General features: G+C 36.7%; 1 protein-coding gene across 1 annotated transcript in view; it reads left to right on the forward strand.

Annotated features, from left to right (window-relative positions):
• Positions 1–25,991, forward strand: part of PCDH15 (protocadherin related 15) — a 1,094,267-nt gene that overhangs the window by 545,579 nt on the left and 522,697 nt on the right. Inside the window, exon 7 of the mRNA XM_060404607.1 lies at positions 11,930–12,040. Coding sequence (XP_060260590.1) covers positions 11,930–12,040 — 111 coding nt within the window. The remainder of the gene's footprint in view (positions 1–11,929; positions 12,041–25,991) is intronic.

Raw genomic sequence — 25,991 nt, forward strand, 5'->3', positions numbered from 1 at the left:
CTTGCAATGTAACTTCACTACAAGGAGTAAAATTAATATTTATTTAAGCTGATATTTATTATATTCTTCTATTGTTCAGTTCCTAGAACCATGTTAGTAATTGTACTATTATTAATACCTATCCCAAATTACATTTTATGATATATTTTTGCTATATTTATAGGCTAGTTTTGGATGGGTTTTGTTGGTAAAAGTTTTAAAATATCTTCATAGGTATAATAAGTCATTTCTATTAAATCTCTGTTATGTTAGTTGACTCCTAAGCATTCTAAATAAATCACTTCATGTGTTGCTACCAATGTAACACATATGTTTTATGGAACTTGCAAATTAATACCACCACTACCCCTTCTCCACCAGTGAAACCTGAGATAGAAAAGAGGACAAAGCCTCTAATGATAGCTTGTGTGTGTGTGTGTGTGTGTGTGTGTGTGTGTGTGTGTGTGTATGTGTGTTTGCTTCAGACAATGGGGCTTCTATTCTGTGCTCTAGGCTAAGTTCTTTCTAAGATATAGGATATATAATACAAAAAAAAAAAAGAAAAGAAAAAAAGAATTGTTTTCTGGAAACTAGACCTGAAATTCCTGCCTGTTATCTTTCTCTTCCTCTTTTCCCCAAGGCAGCTTCTCAGAATACAAAGGGCACCTCAAAGCAGTTTTACAATCACTTAAGTGATGTTTAATTAATGTTTCTCCTAACATTAAACATAAGTTTAATATTAGGAATATAAAAAGTAGTGACATTAACATGTCTTTGTTTTTAAATTATATATCTCATAAAAGCTCTAAACAAAAAATCTGTTGAGCTTACAGATACTAAGACTCTTCGTAAGGTCTGCCTCACAAATCGATTGTCAATTATGAATGCAGTTTCTCATTTTATCGCCACAAATCAGTTAGTAACAGGATTTCTACTGTATAGGAGAGAACACATGTTCACAGGTGACATGACTTGCCTGGTTGTTATTGCTGTTGTTCAGTCATTAAGGCATGTCCATCTCTTTGTGACCTCATGGATTGCAGCACCCCAGGCCCCCTTGTCCCTCACTATCTCCTGAAATCTGCTCAGGTTCATGTCCACTGAATCAGTGACGCCATCTAACACACAGCTATTTCTAAGCTGAAGAGTCAGGACTTGCTTTCTGAGTAGTGTGTGCTCCACTCTTCCTCTGTTGTGCTCTAATAAAATAGTTGCAGCACTTGTGTTAAAATTTTCAAAAAAAAAAAAAAAAAAGTGGAGAGCAAAAGCAAGACACCAAAAGCCTGTGAGTATAGTAGGGAAAAGGGAAGATTAGGGGATATTTTGTTTGTGTTTTTCCCCTAAAAACTATGCCTCCACATGTTTATAGGCAGACACAGTGAAGCCAAGAGATGGAGAGATAATGAGAATGTGATAGAAAAGGACAGTAATGATGTAAGGTGTTACACTGAAGTAGAGTGGAAAAGATGAAAGAAATAGAAGAGAAGAGGGCAAGAGAAACATTTTTTAAAAGATAGAAACATGGGGCTGACTATACAGAATATTTCTAAACCGTTTATTTTCTTACTATTCTGATTTTTAGAATAATCAATTGTATGCATGTATCATGTTTTTAGCTTATATTTTATGAGGGTCGTCTTCTAATCTTTACTCCTCAGTTTGTAAAAATGAAACTCCCACAAAGTAGAGGATGGTCAGGTCATGTATTTTAAGGAAATATTTATTATGTTGCATAAAAGAAAGGAACTTATCCAAGGTTTGATATATTATGAGAAAAAAAATGTATTACTTGGAAGATATCTCATAGAATTTTTGAGAGGCTGAAATACCTTGTTAGCTATGCAATAATTCCTTCTGAATGCTTCTTTTCAAGGATTTGTGGGCTCAGCATGAAATATAATATCATATACGTTTACTACCTACAGATAGAATAAGTCAGTCACATGCAGCTTCCAAATTGCAAAAAGAGAGAGAGAGAAAAAAGTACTTTAGCAAGCTAGCACTACTATAGAATAAAGAAAGAAATTATTTGGTCATGGCTAATTGGTGAGGCAAAAGATTAAGACGTCATGACAGCACTTACTGAGTGTGTGTGTTGAAAGAGTAAGCATTAACCAAACCACATTCTTATAGAGTGAATCCAACTTTAATCATCATAGAGACTTAATGATCAACACCAGTTTCTTCTCATGTAAAATCTCTTGGACACTATCTTATGATATTCATATTACTAAATTATTAAATCTCTAGAAATTCTGCTTGGACACTATTTATGATATTCATATTATTAAATTATTAAATCTCTAGGAATTCTGCTTATAATTAATAGCATAGTTATATTATCTAGCTTATTTCTTAGTGTCAAACCAAACTTGTATGTATTACAAATGTGTGCATGCTTAGCCACTTTGGTCATGTCAGACTCTGCAAGTCAATGGACTATGGTCCACCAGGCTCCTCTGTCCAGGGGATTCTCCTGTCAAGAATGGGAATGGGTTGCTGTGCTCTTCTCCAGGGGATCTTACCAATCCAGGGATCGAACGCACATCTCTTATGTCCCCTGCATTAGAGGCAGATTCTTTAACACTAGTTCCACCTGGGAAAATATGTAACCTCAGAATGTGAACACTTCTGGCTTTTGCAAACACAATATAATTTTTAAAATAAATTTTATATAATTAAAATTAGTTTATTTAAAATTGAAGATGTTAGTTGCTCAGTGTGTCCGACTCTTTGTGACCCCATGGACTGTAGCTCACCAGGCTCCTCAGTCCATGGGATTCTCTAGCCAAGACTATTGGAGTGGGTTGCCATTCCCTTCTCCAGGAGATCTTCCCGATGCAGGGATTGAACCTGGGTCTCCTACATTACAGGCATATTCTTTACTGTCTGAGCCACCAGGGAAGCTCAATTTCACATTCAAATTTAGTTTTCTCTTCTCTCTTAATAAAAACAACAACGAAAAAATGACAACCCTGGTCCTTATTTCCAATAAGCCAACAATCAGCTAGAGTTGAATTGTTTTCCCATAAACAAACTTCTATCATACAGACAATATATGTATATCCACTTCACCTCTGTCGTGTCACTCATTTACATTATCCAAGTAATCGTTGTAGAAATTTACAAATATTTCTGCTCTACTGTAATGCAAAGTATTTTTTTTGCATTTTTATTGGCATATAATTGCTTTACACTGCTATGTCAGTTTGTGCTATAGAGCAAAGTGACCCAGCCAGATGTATACATACATCCCCTCTCTTTTGGATTTCCTTCCCAGTTAGGTCACCACAGAGCATCAAGTGGAGTTCACTTTGCTGTACAGCACGCTCCACATTAGTTATGCATTTCATACATAGCGGTGTATGTATGTCAATCCCAATCTCTTCACTCATTCCCCTCCCCTTGGTATCCATGTGTTTGTTCTCTCCATCTATATTTCTATTTCTGTTTTGTAAATAGGATCATCTATACCATTTTCTGGCCTTCCCTGGTAGCTCAGCTGGGTGGAGAAGATTCTCTGGAGAAGGGATATACTTCCCACTCCAGTATTCTTGGGCTTCCATGGTAGCAGGGATGGTAAACAATCTGCCTGCAACGTGGGAGACCTGGGTTTGATCTCTGGGCTTGATCCCTAGGTTGGGAAGATCCCTGGAGGAGGGCATGGCCATCCACTCCATTATTCTTGCCTGGAGAATCTCCATGGACATAGGAGCTGGGCAAGCTACAGTCTATGGGTTGCACAGAGTCAGACATGACTAAGCACAGCACATACCATTTTTATAGATTCTAAGTATATGCATTAATACACAATATTTGCTTTTCTCTTTATGACTTACTTCACTCTGTATAACAGTCTGTAGGTTGATCCATGTCTGTGTAAATGACACAGCTTGGTTCCTTTTAATAGCTGAATAATATTCCACTGTATCTAAGTACCATATCTTCTTTATCCATTCCTCTGCTGATGGACATTTAGGTTGCTTCCATGTCCTGGCTGTTGTAAATTGTGCTTCAATGAACATTGGGGTGCATGTATCTTTTCAAAGTATGGTTTTCTGCATATATATGCCCAGGACTGGGATTGCTGGATCATATTTATTTTAGTTTTCTAAGGAACCTCCATACTGTTCTCCATAGCAAATTGTTCACCAATTTACATTCCCACCAACAGTGTAGGAAGGTTCCTTTTTTTCCCATACTCTCTTCAACACTTACTGTTTGTAGATTTTTTGATGATGACTATTCTGAGTGATGTGAAGTGATACCTTATTGAACTAATTGTATTTTTAAAAGTGAAAAGAAAATTTCAGAAAAAAAAAGAATTTGTCTTCAAATGTTCTATGGAATTTTTAATTTTAGAGAGCTTATCTTACTCAGAAAAATGCAATTCTGTTAGGTATCATTCTGATAGTTTATTGATAAATCTTATTATTAACAGATTGATAAGACTGTTCATACAATAGATTATCATATCAGTTTTCTTATCTTGATCTTTTATTATTTTATGCCAGACTTAGGGGACCTTTATTCTGCATTTCAAGTGCTTTTCCCAAAAGTAGTAAGGAGAGATCTGATGACATATCCCTTATAGCAGTGTCCAGTGGACTGAAAGCAGCACAGCATTTTTATTAAATCCCACTGCCACTCAGAAGAACACTTAGGACATTTAAGTAAAATGCTTGGGCTACTTCTTTCTTGGAGGTAGTAGGGTGGTCTTTCATCATCTTCTCCTCAGTAGATTGTCCTTCTTTTCTAATGTGCTTGATTCTGTTTAAATTTTGAAGGAACTGAAAAGAAAAAAAAAAAAGAGAGAGAGAGAGAGCCATCATTTATTCTGTAATGTAAAGGGGTGTAATTCTTTTGAATTTCATGAATCAGGAAGATAAAATCACAGTTTAAATGCAAAAGATGTTTAACGAATCATTATCTCGAAGTAGTTTTGAATATAGGTCAAAGTCCAAATTTCAGATATTACTAAAATATCTGGGCTAAGCAAAAACAATATTGCTTAATTTTAGATAGTTTACTAAAAATATTACCTTACACTTTGATACTTTTTTTATAGAATATATTATATGGGATAGTTGCATGGCACCGTAGTCATATTATTATTTTTTAAAATAATGAACATTCATGTTTAATTCAGTTCAGTTCAATTCAGTTGCTCAGTCGTGTCCAACTCTTGTGACCTCATGAATCGCAGCATGCCAGGCCGCCCTGTCCATCACCAATTCCCAGAGTTCACTCAAACTCATGTCCACCAAGTCGGTGATGCCATTCAGCCATCTCATCCTCTGTCGTCTCCTTCTCCTGCCCTCAATCCCTCCCAGCATCAGGGTCTCTTCCAATGAGTCAACTTTTAGTATGAGGTGGCCAAAGTATTGGAATTTCAGCTTTAGCATCAGTCCTTCCAATGAACACCCAGGACTGATCTCCTTTAGGATGGTCTGGTTGGACCTCCTTGCAGTACAAGGGACTCTCAAGAGTCTTCTCCAACACCACAGTTCAAATGCATCAATTATTTGGCACTCAGCTTTCTTTACAGTCCAACTCTCACATCCATACATGACCACTGTAAAAACCATAGCCTTGACTAGATGGACCTTTGTTTGCAAAGTAATATCTCTGCTTTTTAATATCTAGGTTGTTCATAATTTTCCTTCCAAGGAGTAAGCGCCTTTTAATTTCATGGCTGCAATAACCATTAGGTTTTTGCTTAAAGTCTTTGTGTTAAATTTTGAACCCAGGTCTTTTCACTGTGAGTCTGTGACATTTTAAATTTGCAATATACATGTGCTTTTGAAGTTAAACAGAAACTTCTAAATACAATTTCCTAAGACAAGGAAATAAAGTATATTGTATTTTTTCCTGCATTACTGAATACTCATATGTATATTTGTGTGTGTTTCTGTAGCAGGGACGAATGAGTTTGTAGAAAACAGAGAAACAATCATCAGAGTGCTAGAATTTTGCTAGGAGCAAATTAGTGTTGTACTTCCCAGTGAAACTTATTTGTGCCTTGGTTCTGTCATTAGGACCAGGAAATATATATGTACGTGTTTGTGTGTGTCTCTGTGTGTGCAGGTCTCAAAACCAAATCTCTCTGCTTTTGAATTGAATTTCTAGTCCTTACAGTTGAATGGAGAATATAAAAAGCAATATTTATAAATGTAGCATGAATATGAGAAGCCAAACAGAATCTTTCCTGATTATTAAAAAATGATGGATGACCAGAGTTCTCAGCTGAGAACAGATAATTCAAAGTATGTCATTCTCTGTTTCCAGATCATCTACATCTCTGGAACTCAACACCTCCTTAAATGGCTAGGGGAGAGGTGTTATTTTATCTCTATTGGTACTTATTCAGCTTCGCACAGGTTAATAAAGAGGGTCATAGGGGAATGAGTGCGCTCTAGAGAAACATGGAATTGATAGAGTCAACATTCTGTCTCCTCCTTTGCTTAAGTCAGTGTGAGTATGTGTGTTGAGGGTGGGCATTATATATGCCTCCTACACTTTTTCTCATACTTCCAGCAGTGATAAAATAATTTAAACTGCCATATATGCCCATTTACTCAATGGAGATTTGCCACTTTAGTTACTGAGATACTAAACTGCTAGGAAGTTGTGAGTGGACCTTTCCTAATGGAGACCAGATGCTTGGGGCCTGTGGATATTAAGAGGCTTAGTCATCATTGGAATACCTATTTAATAGCACTAGGCAGGTAGAGGTCAGCATTTAAATTCTCATCACCCAAGGAAACCTGTGCTAATTTGTGCTTTACAGAGTAGTGTCCAAAATTAACAGAAAGTGGGTCAGGGACTTACTTCCAAAAAATGTAGGTGGCTTAAGGAAAAGGATATGCCTGTGCTCCTACACCGGAGAAGGCACTGGCGACCCACTCCAGTATTCTTGCCTGGAAAATCCCATGGACGGAGGAGCCTGGAAAGCTGCAGTCCATGGGGTCGCTAGGAGTCGGACACGGCTAAGAGACTTCACTTTCACTTTTCACTGTCATGCATTGGAGAAGGAAATGGCAACCCACTCCAGTGTTCTTGTCTGGAGGATCCCAGGGACTGGGGAGGCTGGTGGGCTGCCGTCTGTGGGGTCGCACAGAGTCAGACACGACTGAAGCGACTTAGCAGCTGCAGCAGCAGTGCTCCTATACTCCTCTCCTTTGTTGATGAAATAAATCCCTAAGGATAAAAGGAGAGGAAAATGAATGGTAGAGGGAAGGAAGGTATAGACTTTTCTTCCCCTCCCAACTCAAACAGTTCTTTGACAAAGTCTAAGACTGAGATACTGTTGATATGCATGATCACACACACATTTATCTGTATCAGAGAATTGAAAAGTTATAGGATCTTATTTCCTGGTGATCTAATGACTGAAACAAGGCACAGATATGTTTCATTGGGAAATATAGCAACACTAATTTGCTCCTAGTAAAATACCAGCACTCTAGTCACTGTTTCTCTGTTTCCTACAAACTCATTCCTACCTGCTACAGAAACACACACAAATATGTGTATGCATATTTAGGGACACAGGAAAAATTACAATGTAGTTTGCGAAACCTCGTTCCAGCTAATTTCCTCTGAAATTGTATTTAGAAGTTTCTGTTTGACTTCAAAAGTACATACATGTTATAAATTTAAAATGTCATGGACTCAGTGAAAAGACCTGGATTCAAAGTTCAACACAAAGAAGGACTTTAAATAATAATAAATATTAGTATTTATTATTATTATGTTTAAAAGTCCATCCCAATTTAACATAACTACCTCCAATATAAAGAAAAATGAAAGAATTGTCCATCTTAAAAATGTGTTACAGGAGCTTAGGGACTTCCCTGGTGGTTCAGTGCCAAAGACTCATGCTCCCAATGCAAGGGGCCCGAGTTTGATTCCTGATCGGAGAACTGGAGCCCATGTGCTACAACTAAAAAGATTCTACATACCTCAGTGAAGACCTGGTGTGGTCAAATACATGAATATTTTTAAAATGTATTTCAGGAGCTCACTATTGAGTTGAGTTCACAATTAAATGACAAAACTCTTATATACTTAACTTGATCCTTTCTATCTTCTAGTTTATTTTTTCTCAAAGTAAAATCTAAACCTTCTACTTGAGAATTACCCAAGAGTTTTGTTAGAAATACAGAATGTTTGAGAATTCTGGAATTTGGAGGAATAGATACTTGGAATCTGAACATAAGTAATACATTTCTATGATCCTTATATACTCTAAACTTTGATAAACATTGTCACATCACCTTATCACATAGCAATTTAAAAAAACTATTTTCTTGCTAAATTTTGCTCTTTTTTTTCTCCTTAGGTAGAACTCTAGAAATGTCATTAGAGCAGGGCATTTATTTGAGTTGATCTAATCCAATATTCGTCTTTTTTTTTCCCCCAATATTCTTTTTGTTAGAGGAAAAATAAAGAGCATCCCAAGCATTTACCTACATTTTGCTTCTGCTTTTTCTCATGATTATTATTCTATTTTTTCAAGACAGAATGCACACTTCATAAATAATTGTTTATTAATAAGTTAGCTAATTTTAACACAAAGGCTTTTCATATACAATAATTTATAAACAGCATTGATCTTAAAGCTGATAGTCTCCTTATGTTTCTTGGAACATAAATATTGATGGAACTTCTAGCACATGGAAAATCTCAGGTATCTATAAAAGAGTGATTTAGAAAATAGAAATCAGGTTTAATCAAAAATGTGTTATAGGAGCTTAAGAACTTTCCTGGTGGCCCAGTGACTAAGACTCACACTCCCAATGGAGGGGGCCCAAGTTTGATCCCTGATCAGAGAACTAGGGTCCATGTGTCGCAACTAAAAAAAATTTTGCATGCTGCAGTGAAGATGGATGTTCCATCCAAAAAGTGCTCTTAAGAACAATGACAATCCTTCATTAGCAATAAAATCCCTAATTACTAACTGTAATGTTAATAATAATTCTACTAATAACAATTGTCAACTAAAACAAAATCACAAACATGCATTACGTCACTTGACTAGAAACATCAAGGTAAGTATCTCCAGCTCATAGACTGAGATCCTTGAGAAATCTGTAAGGGAAAACAGAAAATACACAAATAACAAATGTTGTTTGGAAAAAACAATATATCATAAGATCAAAGATGTAATCCTAAATTGGATGACAAAGAAGATTTTACTGAGTAGGATTTATAGAATTTATAACTCAGAGAAATGAGGGATAGGATCTTTAGGCAGGAGAAAATTAAAAGCAAATGTCACCTGTAAAGAGTCATGGCATAAATGGAAAAGAGAGGGGACTACAAGATGAGGACACATAGACAGGAGATAATCATGTATCAAAGTGCTTTTAGCTGCAAATAATAGAAAACAATTTAAAGTGACTTTGCCAACAAAGTCATGGATTATCTCTCATAACAGGTTGTTCAGAGAAGGGGTGGTATCAGGATTTGTTAAGCAACTCAGAGATAGCACAGAAATGACCTTTATCTATTTTCTGCTCTTCCATTTTCAGCATTTTGTTTTCTTCTAGATTAACTGTACCAGTAGTTCCAAAATGCCTGCTGACATTTCCAAGTTTTATATCCTTATAGAAGCATCTATAAGAAGAAAAGGGGGAAAAATATATTCCCCTGTGTGTCTCTCTCTCTTTACAATTAAGAAAAGTTCTTCAGATTATCTAGAATTAGATCCCATGTACATTTCCAACAATCACTGGTAAGGTGCGGAATGTCCATGGTTGGAGTCGATTTGCCAAAACTCACTCTACTTAGGGGCATATGTGTCCCTGTTCAGTCACTCAGTCCTGTCCAACCCTTTGCAACCCCATGGACTGTAGCCCACCAGGCACCTCTGTCCATGAGATTTCCCAGGCAAGAATGCTGGAGTGGATTGCCGTTTCCTTCTCCAGGCAACCTTCCTGACCCAGGGACCCCACCTGTGTCTCCTGCATTGACAGGTGAATTCTCTACCACTGAGCCACCTGGGAATCCCTGCTTAGAGGCATAGCCTCCCCTAAAGCACAAAGCTACCGGTTACCTGAACTCACGGAGTTCTGACACCAAGAATGAGGTGACTTTGGGGTAAGAAATCCACCATGTATTTCATAACTATACTAAAAATTGATATATGGCTCTGCAGTAATTGCGTTAGACAGTTAATAACCCTGTAACAACACAACGAGTTGTGTTTTCTAGTGTATATGGCAATTATTTACTGAAGTGTCCCCTATATCTAACTTAGATATTTAGATTAAACCAGTTTTACACTCCCTGGCTTAGTCTAGAGACCTACAGGGCTCCCCAGGTGGCACAATGGTAAAGAATCCACCTGCCCATACAGGAGATGCAAGAGATGTGAGTTTGATTCCTGGATTGGGAAGATCCTCTGAAGCAGGAAATGACTACCCACTCCAATATTCTTGCCTAGAAAATTCCATCTACAGAGGAGCCTGGTGTTCTATAGTCAAGGGGTGGCAAAAGTCAGATACAACTAAGCACAGACACACAATGTTTAAAGAGGCAAAAATGTAGGGAAAATGTCAAATGTCTGTTTTTAGTTGTAAATATCTCACTTGGTACATTTTTTTTTAATTTGTATTTTAAAATGTTATTTCTTTAAATGACTGTATGCAAGAAGACTTGTAAAGTCAATTGTATGAGCACAAGAGTAAATCATTAAAAAAATATGTATCAATTGTGTGCCGAATGTGTGTATGTACCAGAAAGAGAGGGAGTCAGGGTGGGAGGGAGGTAAAGATGGAGAGGGTGAGAGCATGACTCTAGATATTTAAGGTTAATTTGCCTACATTTCCCCTGAATGAACTTGAGATGGGAGATTAGTTTTGAGTCAACTGTTCTCACATTAAATTTCAGTTCCTAAGTGACTCCCCTTGTGTCAGCTGAGGACATAAAGACTCACAGACACACCAACACCTCCCTCCCCCCACACACGTGCATATCCTTTCTTTCTTTCTCTTTTCTTCCTTCCTTTCTGTACCTTCTTCCTCCCACTTTGTCTTGCCTCCTCCCACCACTCCTTTCTCTGAAATATGTATCTGAGCATTTCATGTGGTATCTGCAATCACACCCCCACCTACCACTACACAAAACAGTCAACCAAAAAAGTTCCAGTGCTAGAAATAAAACTGATTTGTTGTCATAAATGATAGACTATTTTATCAGTCTTCAAAATGGCACTAAAACACAAAAGTGATGTAAAATCTTTTTAAGGATGAGAGACAGATCTTATAAATTATATCCTCTTGAGGAATGACTGTATTGTCTTACACTGAGAGTTGCTAACACCAGAGGAGCACTGGTTGGCGGCATTTTGGAGGTTGCCCTTATGAACTGCATGTTACCAAGAAGAAACACAGTCTCTGTTAGGGTAAGGGCAGCAGATCTGAGGCTTGGAAAAACAAACAAAAACAACCTATACCACATTCTTTTTCACAAAAACACAGCTTCAAGTTAATAGTTATATATCTTTAATACAGTACTTGAAAATATGAGAATATAGAATGGACTCCAATGTCATAAAGGAATATTATGATAAATCATAAATTGTAATAATTGAACTCTTTTGTGATTAAAATAATTGTGAAAAGATAATATGGTAATAGGGAAGATCTTCAGACATCTGGGCTTAGATTTAGATATATTCTGGGGATGTTTATGTGTAACTCTAATAATATGTGAAAAACTATCGCAAGAAGTAAGTTTCCTAGATATCATCATCAAAGTAAGACCTACTGATTAGAATGACAAATTTTCAGAAATAAGAACATTAAAGCTGAAGCTGACATTCACATTCTGTTTTTAGATGATGAACATGTTGTCTATAACTTTCAAGGGGACTAAGCTGAAATATCAGATTCTCTAATTTATCTTCTGTTCCACTGATCCCAGATGTGTATCTTATTTGCAGACTTCCAATGACACTTTTGAAATTCCCCTCATGTTGACTGGAAATGTGGTGTTAAGGAAGAGACTCAACTATGAAGATAAGACTCGCTACTTTGTCATCATCCAAGCTAATGTGAGTTATCAATTTCTCTTATTTCTCTCCTCTGAATTTATGAAATACAGAACTCACCTAGAATGCATGTGCTCACTATAAGTTTACAGCCTCAACAAGGTAGCCCTGCCCTCAGTGTAATTTGTATATTATATTCTTCTGGATGAGGAATGGGGTGGAATAGAATGGGAAGATTATTCCCACTCACTGTATTCTCCAGTCTTGGACTCACTCAAACACTGGAATGATTTGTTTTTAGCTCATACTGAAGTATTTCTCAAAGCATGATTGACTGAACAACTGCAGCAGAATCACCTTTAGTGTTAGTCACTTAGTTGTGTCTGGCTCTTTTTTGTGGCCCTGTGGACTTTAGCCACCAAGGCTCTCGATCCATGGAATTCTCCAGGCAAAAATAATGGTGTGGGTTGCCACTTCCTTTTCCAGAATCACCTTGGGAGTGCATTAAAACTGCAGATTCCTAGACCCAACCTCAGACCCTCTGAATACAAATTTCAGAAGGTAGAAGTGGAAAACTTGCAATTTTATTAGCTCCCCAGGGAGCTTCAAAGTATGCTAAAGGTAGAGAACTGTTGAATCATTTATTGAATCACTTACTGAATCATTTATCTTTTATTACTAGTCGCTCAAGACATATAAGTTACTATGAACATGATCTTTATATGTGGGCAGCAATAACAAAACCTGAAGAGCGGTTGCTTGTATAATGTTATTATCATTATTATCATCATTATTTTAATAGAATTCTTAAATTTATGTGATTCAAGGATTGATTTGACAGTTCAAGTATATCACCAAAGACTCAGATTCCTTCTGTCCTTAAAATCTATCCTTCTTGAAACTGGGTTGTTTTTCCAATGTTTTAGAAGAGAAAGAAAAAGTATCCTCTACCAGTTGTCCTTAACAAGCTTATATGCAACCAAGTGACCCTAAGTGGCCATATTTTCTCATTTTTGGAGATATTTCAGTAGAAAGAACATAAATGTGTGTGTGTGTGTGTGTGTGTGTGTGTGTGTGTGTGTGTAGTATACTTGTGGCGGTAGTTATAGTTAGAGAACTAGTTCTTGATGACAGTTTGCTAGACTTTCATTCAAAATAATTTGTTTTGGTTTGCTTTGTTTTCCAATTCAGTGCGGTTTGTCTTAGGGCTCAGTAGCAGAGAACAGAGTAGAAACTGCAGATATAGGAAAAAGTAAAATCTATTAAAGAGGACCCTTCAGAATTCTTCAAAAACACTGAAACATTTTGTGTTTCCTATGCAAAGGAAAATGTGAAGAAAAGATACGATTTTCCTTTCTGACTCAAAATCTTTACTAAAATTTAAAGGAAAGTCAGATTGCTAAGAAATGTATTTGAAAACTAATTGCTATTGTGTTATTTAAAATGAGTTTTTAAAAAGAAATATAAAATAAAATAAATTGTCTGACCTGTTGTCTACTTTAAACTATTCATGAGGACATCTGGGACAATTTGAATCCAATTTACTAGACTACTCGTAACTGGGAAAGACAGAAATTTTGGGCATTTCAAGGATAAACTTATGAAATAACAGGATATACATGGAGCTTTGAAAGGAAGGAATGGAACTGGTGAGAAGTTGAATGACAATTTGATTTTATCTGTAATGAAAGTGAAAGTGTTAGTCTTGTCAGTGTAACTGTATGGACTGTAGCCTGCCAGGCTCCTCTGTCCATATGAATTCTCCAGGCAAGAATACTAGAGTGAGTTGCCATTTCCTTCTCCAGAGGATCTCTCTGACCCAAGGATCGACCCCAGGTCTCCCACATTGCAGGCAAATTCTTTACCATCTGAGCCACCAGGGAAGCCTTTTGTCTGTAATAGCAATGTTTATATAAATTTAAACTCTTCAATACAAAATGTGAATACTAAATACAGGAAATTATATGATTTTTTGTGTTTTCAGATTATATCCTTTCAAAAATATATAATATATCAAAATTTAGGTATGTTATGATTTATTCAACTGTACTTTAGTTTTTTTGTTTGTTTTTTGCCATAAAATTGATAACTAATTTCAGGATTCTCATGAGAGGCAAGGAGTGTAGTATAGTGGTAAAACCATAAACTTCAGAACCACATTGTCCAAATTCAAATCCTAATTCTGCCCTTGCCTAGCTGTGTGAATCTGTGTATACTCTGCATGTCAGTTTCCTAAGCAGTAAAAGGGTGATATTAATGAAACATACCACATAGGTTTCTTGTGAGGATAAGCAAGTTGGCAAACAAAAATGTGCTGAATACTTGGAATATATTCTGATATCATTACAGTGTTACATAAACTTCTTTAGTACCAGCACTTGGTTGTGTATGAAAAGATAATTAAGAGATAAAATTACTATGATAAAAATTGTATATATGCATGTACAAATGGCAGCTTCTTTACTGTCTGAGCCACCATGGAAGCCCATATATACATATATATATACATATATTAATATATGTGCATCTATACTTTTCATCTTAGTAAATACTGTCATATTGTCTTCCAAACTGTTGCGACACCACACATCACACTCCCACAAGTTATAAAGAAGAATGCTCATTTCCTCTACATTTTAGATGTATAATGTATTTAATACAGTGGATTATCGGGGCTGGAAAGACGTTTCTTGTTTACCTGAGGGTCAGTTTTGAGCTTCTCTTTCCAACTCCGAGTTCAGTGACCTCGTTTGTGGGCATGGTGGGAGATATTTACAGTACAGAAAGTGACAAACGATTCAACTCATGTTCTCTGGTGCCCTGCGGGGTGACCGTGGCTGTGCTGGCGTGGGGCAGGATCTCAGTTCCTCAACCAGGGATGGAACCTGGATTGCAGCGCTACCCTGGTTCTCATCCCCTCTGGAAAGGAATTTCAACAAAGAGATGGAAAACAGTGAAACAGATAACGTGTTTGTTAAGAGAAATATGTGTGGATACACGGTGGGTAGGCTCAGCCAGCCGTATCCAGGGGAAATTTAAATCATTTATAAGGGGGCAGTCTTCCAGGTCTTTGTTCGCCTCTGGCCAGTCATCTTGCTTGGACCCCATATCTGATTTGTCTCCAGGCTCTTCCGGTGTGTGCAAGCATGCTTTTAGTCAAGATGGCTCTCAGTGTGAGGGGCTCTGCGAAGTTAGCAAAACTGATAATTGCCTAGCCCTCTCCTCTCCTAAGGAAACTTTCTGTGCAGGTGTAATTTGGGAAATCTCCCTGACCCCAAGGACGAGAAATATGTGACTTCCTTATCTTTTACCCAACCAAGGCTTAGCCCCTCTTCGACCCTGACATTACTAACACCTTACAGTATCTACAGGAGACAAAGTATGGCTTTTCATCCTGTTCCTGTTGTCATTTCTATCTCAAAGTATAAACAAGAGGCTACTTGTAAGTGTGTAACCTGGAGTCCATCTATCTCCTGCCTCAGTCAGGGCTTCTTGTTTCAGTTGGTTGTTAAGCATTTATTGCCAAATATATAAAAGGCCTGCCAATGCAGGAGACATGGATTTGATCCCTGGGTTGGGAAGATCCCCTGGAGAAGGAAATGGCAACCCGCTCCAGTATTCTTGCCTGGAAAATCCCATGGACAGAGGGGCCTGGTGGGCTATAGTCCATGGGGTTGCAAAAGAGTCAGAGTTGGACATGACTTTGCTACTAAAACAAAAACAACATCATAGATCTATATATCTGTATGTATACAATTTATATTCTTATATTATGTAGAATAATGATATTTATATATTTAAAATTATTCTTTTATAGTCTTTTTTATTATTGTATTGATGTTAACTAATGTACAATGTAAACTGTGTCCATTAAAACCCTATATATTCTCTAAAAGTCATAAGGAAAGTTGAAATATGAGCAATCAATTTGGACTTCAAAGTAGATGGTTTCTAAGAGGCTAGAAGTCTAAAAATAAATTACTAAACATTACTCAGCATTGGCTTTGCTTTGCTTAAAGTACAAAGATTTGATTGATTTGCAAAAGGAATCATTCAAATTTCATGTAGTTGTGAGGTTTCTTTTTATGCATATGAACATGCTATTATTCTTAAATAAATTGGAAGAGTTTTGGGAGACCCACATTACAAAAAAGCTTGCCACTTATTTTATTTAGACATTTTGCAACATTAGTACCCACACCATTTATTTTAAATATAAATAGAAAATGAGGCAATGATAAATTCTAGAGAAAAGGAGAAAAAAAATCTAGGACAGGAAGTTCAGAGAAGTACAAAAATCAGGGGTTTCCTTTTGTTGAAACTTCTGATACACTCTGTATTAGAATTTTGATGTTACCCTAAAACAAACAAACAAAAAAATCAGACTCATTTCTATACATAGCTAGTTTTAAGCGAACTCTTTTTCTCTTTTCTTTTTTTTTTTCATTCAAGAGCCCATAAATTATTGTCAGAAAGAAAAGGTTTACATTTAAGTAAGACTCATAGCAAGAATACTGTTTGAATTATTCTATCAATATCAGTGCTATTCCACATTTTCACATCAAAAAATCTTGAGAAGGGACATTAGCTATCTTTTGTAACAAGATACTATATTATACATATTTGTTGAATTAAAATAAATAGACTACAAAATAAAAATAGGTTTATTTGGGATAAGAAGTTTGGGGTCTACAACCCATGATGAGTCACATGCAAGTCCCCACAAAGCAAGGGAAGGAAGAGAGAAGGGGGAAAAAAGAAGTTGAGAGAGTTATAGTAAATAAGGAGACCATGGCTTTTCATTGGCTGAGTTGTTGCCAGAATAGAAGAGGTGATAAGCTATGCTGTGCTTGCCGACTGTGAGAACTCCCCCTTCTGGTCTCCTCACTATTTAATTGAGGTGAATTTTTTGCAGTTCTTTGGCTGACCTAAAAATTAAATGAACACAACACAGATTAACAGGAGGAAAAAAAACTAATTTAATAATGTATGTGAAACAGTCTTATTAAAAAAAAAAAATGAGAGTGAAAGAAATGACCAAAGAGAGCTGTCATTTAGACAAGAAAACTACAAATCTGTGAAGAATTTGCAAAGCAAGGGGGCATGGGCTGAGAATATCAAATTAGTGAGTAAATAATGTGATAGTTTTACACAGCCTCTTGGCCTCTAAAGTCTCTATTTCTGATGATAATGATGCTTTCTATCCTCCTGGGACAGGGAGAGTCCTTTTCACATGGAAGATTCATGTCCTGCTTTGCTTTCAGGGGGACAAATATTGTCAGAATGTCCTCCTTGCACTGCTATTTCTTAAGAAACTTTAACATAAAATACTCAATATGCCAATGTGACATATTATAAGGAGACATATCCTTCTCTTCTTCAAAACTTCAATTATATAGATTTGGATATAAAAATTACTTTTCAGAATAACCCTTATCCTGACCTTTCCTCATGTCTACCTCACACTGATATGTGGAATAAATACTAATTTTACAACCATTGTTTTTATTTCTGCCAGTTTCTTGGGCATATTCTGGAGAGCAGGACTGAAGTGGAGGAAGATAGAGGTTTAAGAACTATTTACAAAATTTTCAAGTAATGAAGGCATGTAATGATACTATTTCTGTTTATTAGTACACATAAAATTTAAGAAAATTTAGGTAAGTGTCTCAAAAAAAGAAAAAGAAAAAAAGACAGTTTCAAAGAAGAAAAGAAAGAACACACTTCTAAAGTGGTTTAGACCAAGGCAAACTTGTTGCTACTATTTTCATTGTTGAATAAAGAAATCCAAGGAGTCAAGTTACTAGGATATGTTTCACAATTCCGGTTGGTGATAGTCCATCTTTCATTAGTGAAGGAAAGCAAGACAGACACCTCCAAGGTCTTAGATAACTGAGTTAGGGTCAAAAGACTCAGGACAACTCTAATTATTATTAATTTTTTTTTTTACATTTTCTTTCTCTACTGCAAATACCTGATAAAGTAATGAAAGAGTATGTAATATATATATCTATGAGTGAGTCTGGTGGATGCCTCTAGTCCTTTTGTTAACTTCAAACTACTTGAATACTAAATATGTAAGTGTTAAAAGTCTCTTTATTCCAAGGCTCCTATGATATTGCCAAAAATAAATCTAAACAACAGCATTATTTTTTCTTTTGAACTTTTTATTCTGTATTGGGGCATAGCTGATTAAATGTGATAGTTTCGGGTGAACAGCAGAGGGACTCAGCTGTTCCCTCATTCTCCACTGAATTCCTCCCCCATCCAGGCTACCACATAATATTGTACTATAAAATAGCTCCTTGTTGGTTATCCATTTTAAACACATTAGTGTGTACATGACCACCTCAAGCTCCCCAACTATCCCTTCCCTCTGGCAACATAAGTTTGTTTTCTAAGTCTGTGAATCTCTTTCTGTTTTGTAATGGAAATAAGTCCATTTGTATCTTTTTTCTTTTTTTTTTTTTTGAGTTCACATATAGGGGATGTCATACAATATTTCTCCTCTGTCTTGAACATCAGCATTTTTGTCTCATATTCTTAATAAAACAGGTTTCATATGATTTCACAGTATTTGTTAGAGTTCACATTTTTCCTGGCTCCACTTCACATAACCAATATTTAACTTTATACAGTTCTAAATATAGAGCAGATACTGAATGAATTAGAAATTAGCATTTATCTCTAGTTTGATCAAAGAATAGTGAGCAATTAAACTATTTCACAGTAGGAAAGCCTTTCAATTGAGCTGAAGGAATGAAAGTCTTACTTATTATTTGATGGTTAGAGGTGTTTATTGCCTAGATATTTTCATAGTTGAACTATTTGCAGTTTTATTAAATTGTGTTTTGTGAAAAAGAATGGATTATGACTGAGTTAGTTGTCTGTGAGCTATTTATAATATAAAATTTATTTTGAAGTTCTACTAGGCATATATGTCTTATTTTTGAGTCAAACAAACACAAAAACCAGTTCTTGCTTGCAATACATTGACGAAATTTTCTACTTATTTAATAAATAATTAATTTAAAAAAATGAGGGGCTTTGATATATCGGGTATCAGGATACAATAAATTTTGTTATGATCATGTGGGAGCAGAGGACTGGAGGCTTTGAGCAAAGATTGTCACTAAGTATTCAGTGACAAGGTCAATACAACTTCCTTATGAGGCACTGACAGAAAGTTGCAGCTAGGTCAATATTCATCACACTCTGATGAGTATTACTTGTGGCTCTCTCGATTCTATGTTGTAGTTATCTGTATGCTTTTAAATTCCTCCATGTCAGTTTTTGTGTTGGATTATTCTTTGTATCCCCCACAATTCCTTGCATAACTGCACTCACAAAAGTTGTGGAAGCTAACTAAAGGTTTTGTTGTAGGGAGGAAGCCAAATCAGACTCCAAGTAGGAACTGATTCTTTGATTTGCCTTTAATTGCTTTTGTTATTATAATCATATAGAACAGTTTGCCTCACAGAATCATGCCCCTCTGCCTGACTGTTAAAGTATGTTTCTTCAGAACTCTGTCCACTTGTGGATGACAGAAAGGAAGAAATTAACACATACCCTGACTGAGGCTTGTCATTATAGTTCAGTTCAGTTCAGTTCAGTCGCTCAGTCATGTCCAACTCCTGGCGACCCCATGGACTGCAGCACACCAGGCCTCCCTGTCCATCGCTAACTCCTAGAGCTTGCTCAAACTCATGTTCATTGAGTTGGTGATGCCATCCCGTCATCTCATCCTCTTGCCATCCCCTTCTCCTCCTGCCTTCAATGTTTCCCAGCATCAGGGTCTTTTCCAATGAGTCAGTTCTTTGCATCAGTAGGCCAAAGTATTGGAGTTTCACTTCAGCATCAGTCCTTCCAATGAATATTCAGGACTGATTTCCTCTAGGATGGACTGGTTGAACCTCTTTGTAGTCCAAGGGACTCTCAAGAGTCTTCTCCAATACCACAGTTCAAAAGCATCAATTCTTCAGTTCTCACCTTCCTCTGCAGTACGACTCTCACATCCATACATGACTACTGGGAAAACCATAGCTTTGACTAGACAAATCTTTGTTGGCAAAGCAATGTCTCTGCTTTTTAATATACTATCTAGCTTGGTCATAACATTTCTTCCAAGGAGCAAGCATCTTTTAATTTCATGGCTGAAGTCACCATCTGCAGTGATTTTGGAGCCCCCAAAAAATAAAGTCTGACACTGTTTCCACTATTTCCCCATCTAGTTGCCATGAAGTGATGGGACCAGATGCGATGATCTTAGTTTTCTGAATGTTGAGCTTTAAGCCAACTTTTTCACTCTCCTCTTTCACTTTCATCAAGAGGTTCCTTGGTTCTTCTTCACTTTCTGCCATAAAGGTGGCGTCATCTCCCAGCAATCTTGATTCCAGTTTGTCTTCATCCAGCCCTAACCCTAACTCTAATTTTTTTTTTGGATGTACTCTGCATATAAGTTAAATAAGCAGCGTGACAAAATACAGTCTTTCTGTATTTGGAACTAGTCTATTGTTCCACATTCAGTTCTAACTGTTGCTTCTTGACCTGCAGATTTCTTGACCATACAGATTTCTCAGGAAGCAGGTCAGGTGGTCTGGTATTCCTATCTCTTTAAGAATTTTCCACAGTTTGTTATGCTCCACACAGTCAAAGGCTTTGGCATAGTCAGTAAGGCAGAAGTAGATACTTTTCTGGAGCTCTCTTGCTTTTTCAATGATCCAACGGATGTTGGCAATTTGGTCTCTGGTTCCACTGACTTTTCTAAATCCAGCTTGGACATCTGGAAGTTCACGGTTCACATACTATTGAAGCCTGGCTTGGAGAATTTTGAGCATTACTTTACTAGCCTGTGAGATGAGTGCAACTGTGCAGTAAGTAGTCTCAGCATTCCTTAGCACTGCCTTTCTTTGGGATTGGAATGAAAACTAACCTTTTCCAGTCCTGTGGCCACTGTTGAGTTTTCCAAATTTGCTGGCATATTGAGTGTAGCACTTTCACAGAATCATCTTTTAGGATTGTATATAGCTTAACTGGAATTCCATCACCTCCACTAGCTTTAATTCATAGTGATGCTTTCTAAGGCCCACTTGACTTCACATTCCAGGATGTCTGGCTCTAGATGAGTGATCACACCATCATCATTATCTGGGTCGTGAAGATCTTTTTTGTATAGTTCTGTATATTCTTGCCACCTGTTAATATTTTCTGCTTCTGTTAGGTCCATACCATTTCTGTCTTTTATTGTGCTCATCTTTGCATGAAATGTTCCCTTGGTATCTCTAATTTTCTTGAACAGATCTCTAATCTTTTCCATTCTATTGTTTTCCCCTATTTCTTTGCACTGATCACTGAGGAAGGCTTTCTTTATCTTGCCTTGCTATTCTTTGGAACTCTGCATTCAGATGCATATATCTTTCCTTTTCTCCTTTGCCTTTTGCTTCTGTTCTTTTCACAGCTATTTGTAAGACCTCCTCAGATAACCATTTTGCCTTTTTGCATTTCTTTTTTTGGGGGATGGTCTTGATCCCTGTCTCCTGGACAAAGTCACACACCTCCGTACATGGTTCTTCAGGCACTCTGTCTGTCAGATCTAATCCCTTGAATCTATTAGTCACGTCCACTATATAATTGTAAGGGATTTGATTTAGGTCATACCTGAATGGTCTAGTGGTTTTCCCTACTTTCTTCAATTTAAGTCTGAATTTGGCAATAAGGAGTTCATGGTCTGTGCCACAGTCATTCTAGGAGATGTTTTGAAAGATTAATGTCCTTTTTACTTTGCTTCCTCACCTCCCCTCATCTCTAATCTATAAAAGAACCTGGCATCCAGACCCCAATAAGGTGGTTATTTTTAGGCACTAGCCTGCCATCTTCTCAGTCCGCCGGCACTCTGATTAAAGTCTCTTCCTTGCCTCAACACCTCGTCTCTCACATTCACTGGCCTGTAGTGTAGTGAGCAGATCGAGCTTGGATCTGGTAACAGTTTCATATAATTAAATGTTGAATGTCAGCAACTTTATAAGTGATATGTAAATAATGCACACTGAGAAAATACAAGTTAGACAGTCAAACTTGATTACCTCTTAAAGGGGATGCATCCTTGCTTGCCAGTTATAGTCACAGTTTCCTTAACTAGTGATATTTTTAAATGTTCAAACTTTTAAAGTATTATCTTATTTTTAAAATGATAGAAAGAAATAAGGAAGGAAAATAGAATAGAAGGAAGGATTTGAGGGGGGTAGTTTTTAATATGTGTTGGATTTACACATAGCAATGAATGAAAATATAAACTTAATAAAATCTCATAAAATATGTATGGAAACAATTATGCTTTATTTATACCACCCCCAATTTACAATGCTATTTCCTTTATTCAGAAGAGTCACAAAAAGCAAGCATTTTACTAGAAGAGCAAAATATTTCTTTCTTTTTAGCTTTTATTGGAATTTTGGGGGCTTTGTTTTAGGCAATATTTTAAGATCAAATTTGGTTCTGAACTGTGAAATGAGAATTATGGATTAAAAGCACCTTCCAGAGACTTGCAAGTTAGGAATGTGCACAAGGCCTATTTTCATATCTCTATTTATATTGTATTTATTGGTGACAAATTCTGGAAAATGTCTATGTATATATTAATCAAGTTGGTAGTTTTGGTAGTTTTTCTTATTGTGTTTCACATGTAGTAGTGAAAAGGAGTAGAATGTGTCAGCCCAAAGTGTATCTCTTTAGCATGTATACAAAATACTAATCAGTCAATCTAAGAAAGTTATGGAAAATTTTATTTACCAAAGTGAAGATTATAACCCAGGGACAGTCTCTCAGAGAGCATGAAGAGCTATTCTGCCCATCAGAGGTCAAAGCACAGTTACATATAAGTTTCAGGGACAAAGGGCTATATATTAAATGATGTATTATAGACAATTTATACAACCTACATGTACAAAGAGTAACTGGCCATTGATCCTCATGACTCCTTACATGATTAAGAAGGAGGGTTATCTCCTAAGGAGTTGTGATCCTTGATGAGATTGGAAAGAATATGTAATATGTACAGCACACACTAAAGGGGAAGAAATTTTCTCATTTCCTAAATTATTAATTTTATTTCAGCAAGCATAAGAAGTATTTTGGGCTGAGTAATAAACAAACAACACAGCAGGCAGGAAAGAAGCTCTAAAAACTAATAGAAGAATTTTCATTTACAAGTAAAAACTCCAATTGTAAAGGGTATCTTTCTCTCTGTACCAAGAAGGCAAGGATGTTTCTAAATCTCTAGAAACTTATCAGTGGAGAAGGCTTGCATTTAAATCTGTATAACAAACATACAGAAGAGTCTGAAATGCAGTATATGTGTGCTATCTTGAAAAACTTCAGAAATGTCTCAATTCCTTTCCAAGGCAAACCTTTTAACATTAGAGTAATCCAAGTCTATGTGCCAACCACTAATGTCTAAGAAGCTGAAGTCAAACAGTTTGTGACAACCTCTCAGAATTTCTAGAGCTTACACTAGAAAAAGATGTCCTTTTCATCATAGGGAATTCAAAACTAGGAAATCAAGCAGTACCTGGAATGACACGCAAATTTGGCCTTGGGGTACAGGATGAAGCAGGTCAAAGGCTAACATAGTTTTGACAAGAGAACACACTGGTCATAGCAAATACCCTCTTCCAAAAACACAAGGGATAACTCTATACATAGACATTATCAGACGGTTAATACCAAAATCAGACTGATTATATTCTTTGCAGCCAAAGATGAAGAAGCTCTATACAGTCAGCAAAAATAAGACCAGGAGCTGACTGTGGCTCAGATCATGAACTCTTTATTGTAAAATTCAGACTTAAATTGAAGAAAGTAGGGGAACCACTGGGCCATTCGAGTATGAGATAAATCAAATCTCTTATGATTATACAGTGGAAGTGACAAATAGATTCAAAGGATTAGATCTGATAGACAGAGTACCTGAAGAACTATGGACAGAGATTCATAACATTGTACAAGAGGTAGTGACCAAAAGTATCCCAAAGAAAAGGAAATTCAAGAATGCAAAGTAGTTGTCTGAGGGGGCCTTACAAAAAGTTGAGAAAAGAAGGGAAGCAAAAGGCAAAGGAGAAAACGAAAGATACATCCATATGAATGCAGAGTTCCAAAGATTAGCAAGGAGAGATATGGAAGGCCTTTTTCAATGAAAAATGCAAAGAATAGAGGAAAACAATAAAATTGAAAAGACTAGAGATCTCTTCAAGAAAATGGAAGATACCAAGGGAACATTTCATGAAAATTTAGACACAATAAAGGACATAAATGGCAAGGATCTAACAAAAACAGAAGAGATTAAAAACAGATGCAAGAATACAAGGAACTGTACAAAAAAGGTACTAATGCCCAGGATAATCATAATGGTGTAGTCACTCACCTAAAGCCAGACATCCTGGAGTATGAAGTCAAGTGGACCTTATGAAGCATTTTTCTGAATAAAGCTAGTGGAGGTAATAGAATTCCAGCTAAGCTATTTAAAATCCTAAAAGATGATGCTATGAAAGTGCTGCACCCAATATGTCAGCAAATTTGGGAAACTCACCAGTGACCACAGGACTGGAAAAGGTCAGTTTTCATTCCAATCCCAAAGAAGGGCAGTGCCAAAGAATGTTCAAACTATCATACAGTTGCACTCATTTCACAAGCTAGCAGGCTAATGCTTCTAGCTAGGCTTCAACCTAACCTGAACAGAGAACTTCCAGAAGTTCAAGCTGGATTTAGAAAAAGAAGAGGAACCAGAGATCAAATTGCCAGCATTCACTGGATCATAAAGAAAGCAAAGAAATTCCAGAAGAATATCTACTTATTCTTCATTGACTACACTAAAGCCTTTTACTGTGTGGATTACAACAAACTGTAGAAAATTTTTAAAGAGATGGGAATACCAGACCACCTTGCCTGCCTCCTGTCAAGAAGCAACAGTGATAACTGGACATGGAAAAATGGACAGATTCAAAACTGGGAGCAGTATATCAAGGCTGTATATTGTCACCATGCTCATTTAACTTACAAGTAGTGTACATTATGTGAAATACAAGGCTGGATGAATCAAAAGCTGGAATCAAGATTGCTAGGAAAAATATCAAAAACCTCAGATAGGCAGATAATACCATTCTAATGGCAGAAAATGAAGAGGAACTAAAGAGTCTCTTGAAAGTGAAAGATAAGAGTGAAAAACCCGACTTAAAACTCAACATTCAGAAAAGTAAGATCATGGCATCCAGTTCCATAAGTTCATGGCAAATAGAAGGGGAAATAGTATAAGCAGTGACAGATTTTATTTTCTCAGTTTCCAAAATCACTGGGAATTGTGACTGCAGCCATGAAATTGAAAGATGCTTGCTCCTTGCCTTGACAGTTATAGTAAATCTTGATAGTGTATTAAGAACAGAGACATCATTTTGCTGACAAAGATCCATTTAATCAAAGCTATGGTTTTTCCATAGTTATGTATGGATGTAAAAGGTGGACCATAAAAGAGTCTGAGTGCTGAAACATTGATGTTTTTGAACTGTTCTGGAGAAAACTCTCAAGAGTCCCGTGGACTGCAAAGAGTTGAAACTGAAACAGGAGGGAGCGGGACAGGGTACAACATTTGAAAGAATTTCATACCCCAAGACAAACCATGAATCTATTAGAATCAAATGGGTCCAAGATGGCATACAAGTCACCTTCAATTAGACCTTGATCTTCAATCAGCAAGCTAAATGGCATATCCAGAGGAGCCATGACAGGTCAAGGTACCAAAAGACTAAAATGCAGGTGGTGGCCCAATTTTCTCTACCCTTTCCCCCAAATGGTTGGAATAATCTTCCCACTCATTAGCCTATGAAATTACCAGGCTCATAAAAACTAACTATGCCATAACTCAAAGCAGCTGCACTCGCCCCATGTGATGGCCCACAGTCTGTCTATGGAGTGTGCGTCTCTCTGAATAAATCCGCTTCTTACCTATCCCTTTGTTTCTATTTCC

The sequence above is a fragment of the Ovis aries genome, chromosome 22 (genome assembly GCF_016772045.2).
Source record: "Ovis aries strain OAR_USU_Benz2616 breed Rambouillet chromosome 22, ARS-UI_Ramb_v3.0, whole genome shotgun sequence".
Classification (NCBI taxonomy): Eukaryota; Metazoa; Chordata; class Mammalia; order Artiodactyla; family Bovidae; genus Ovis; species Ovis aries.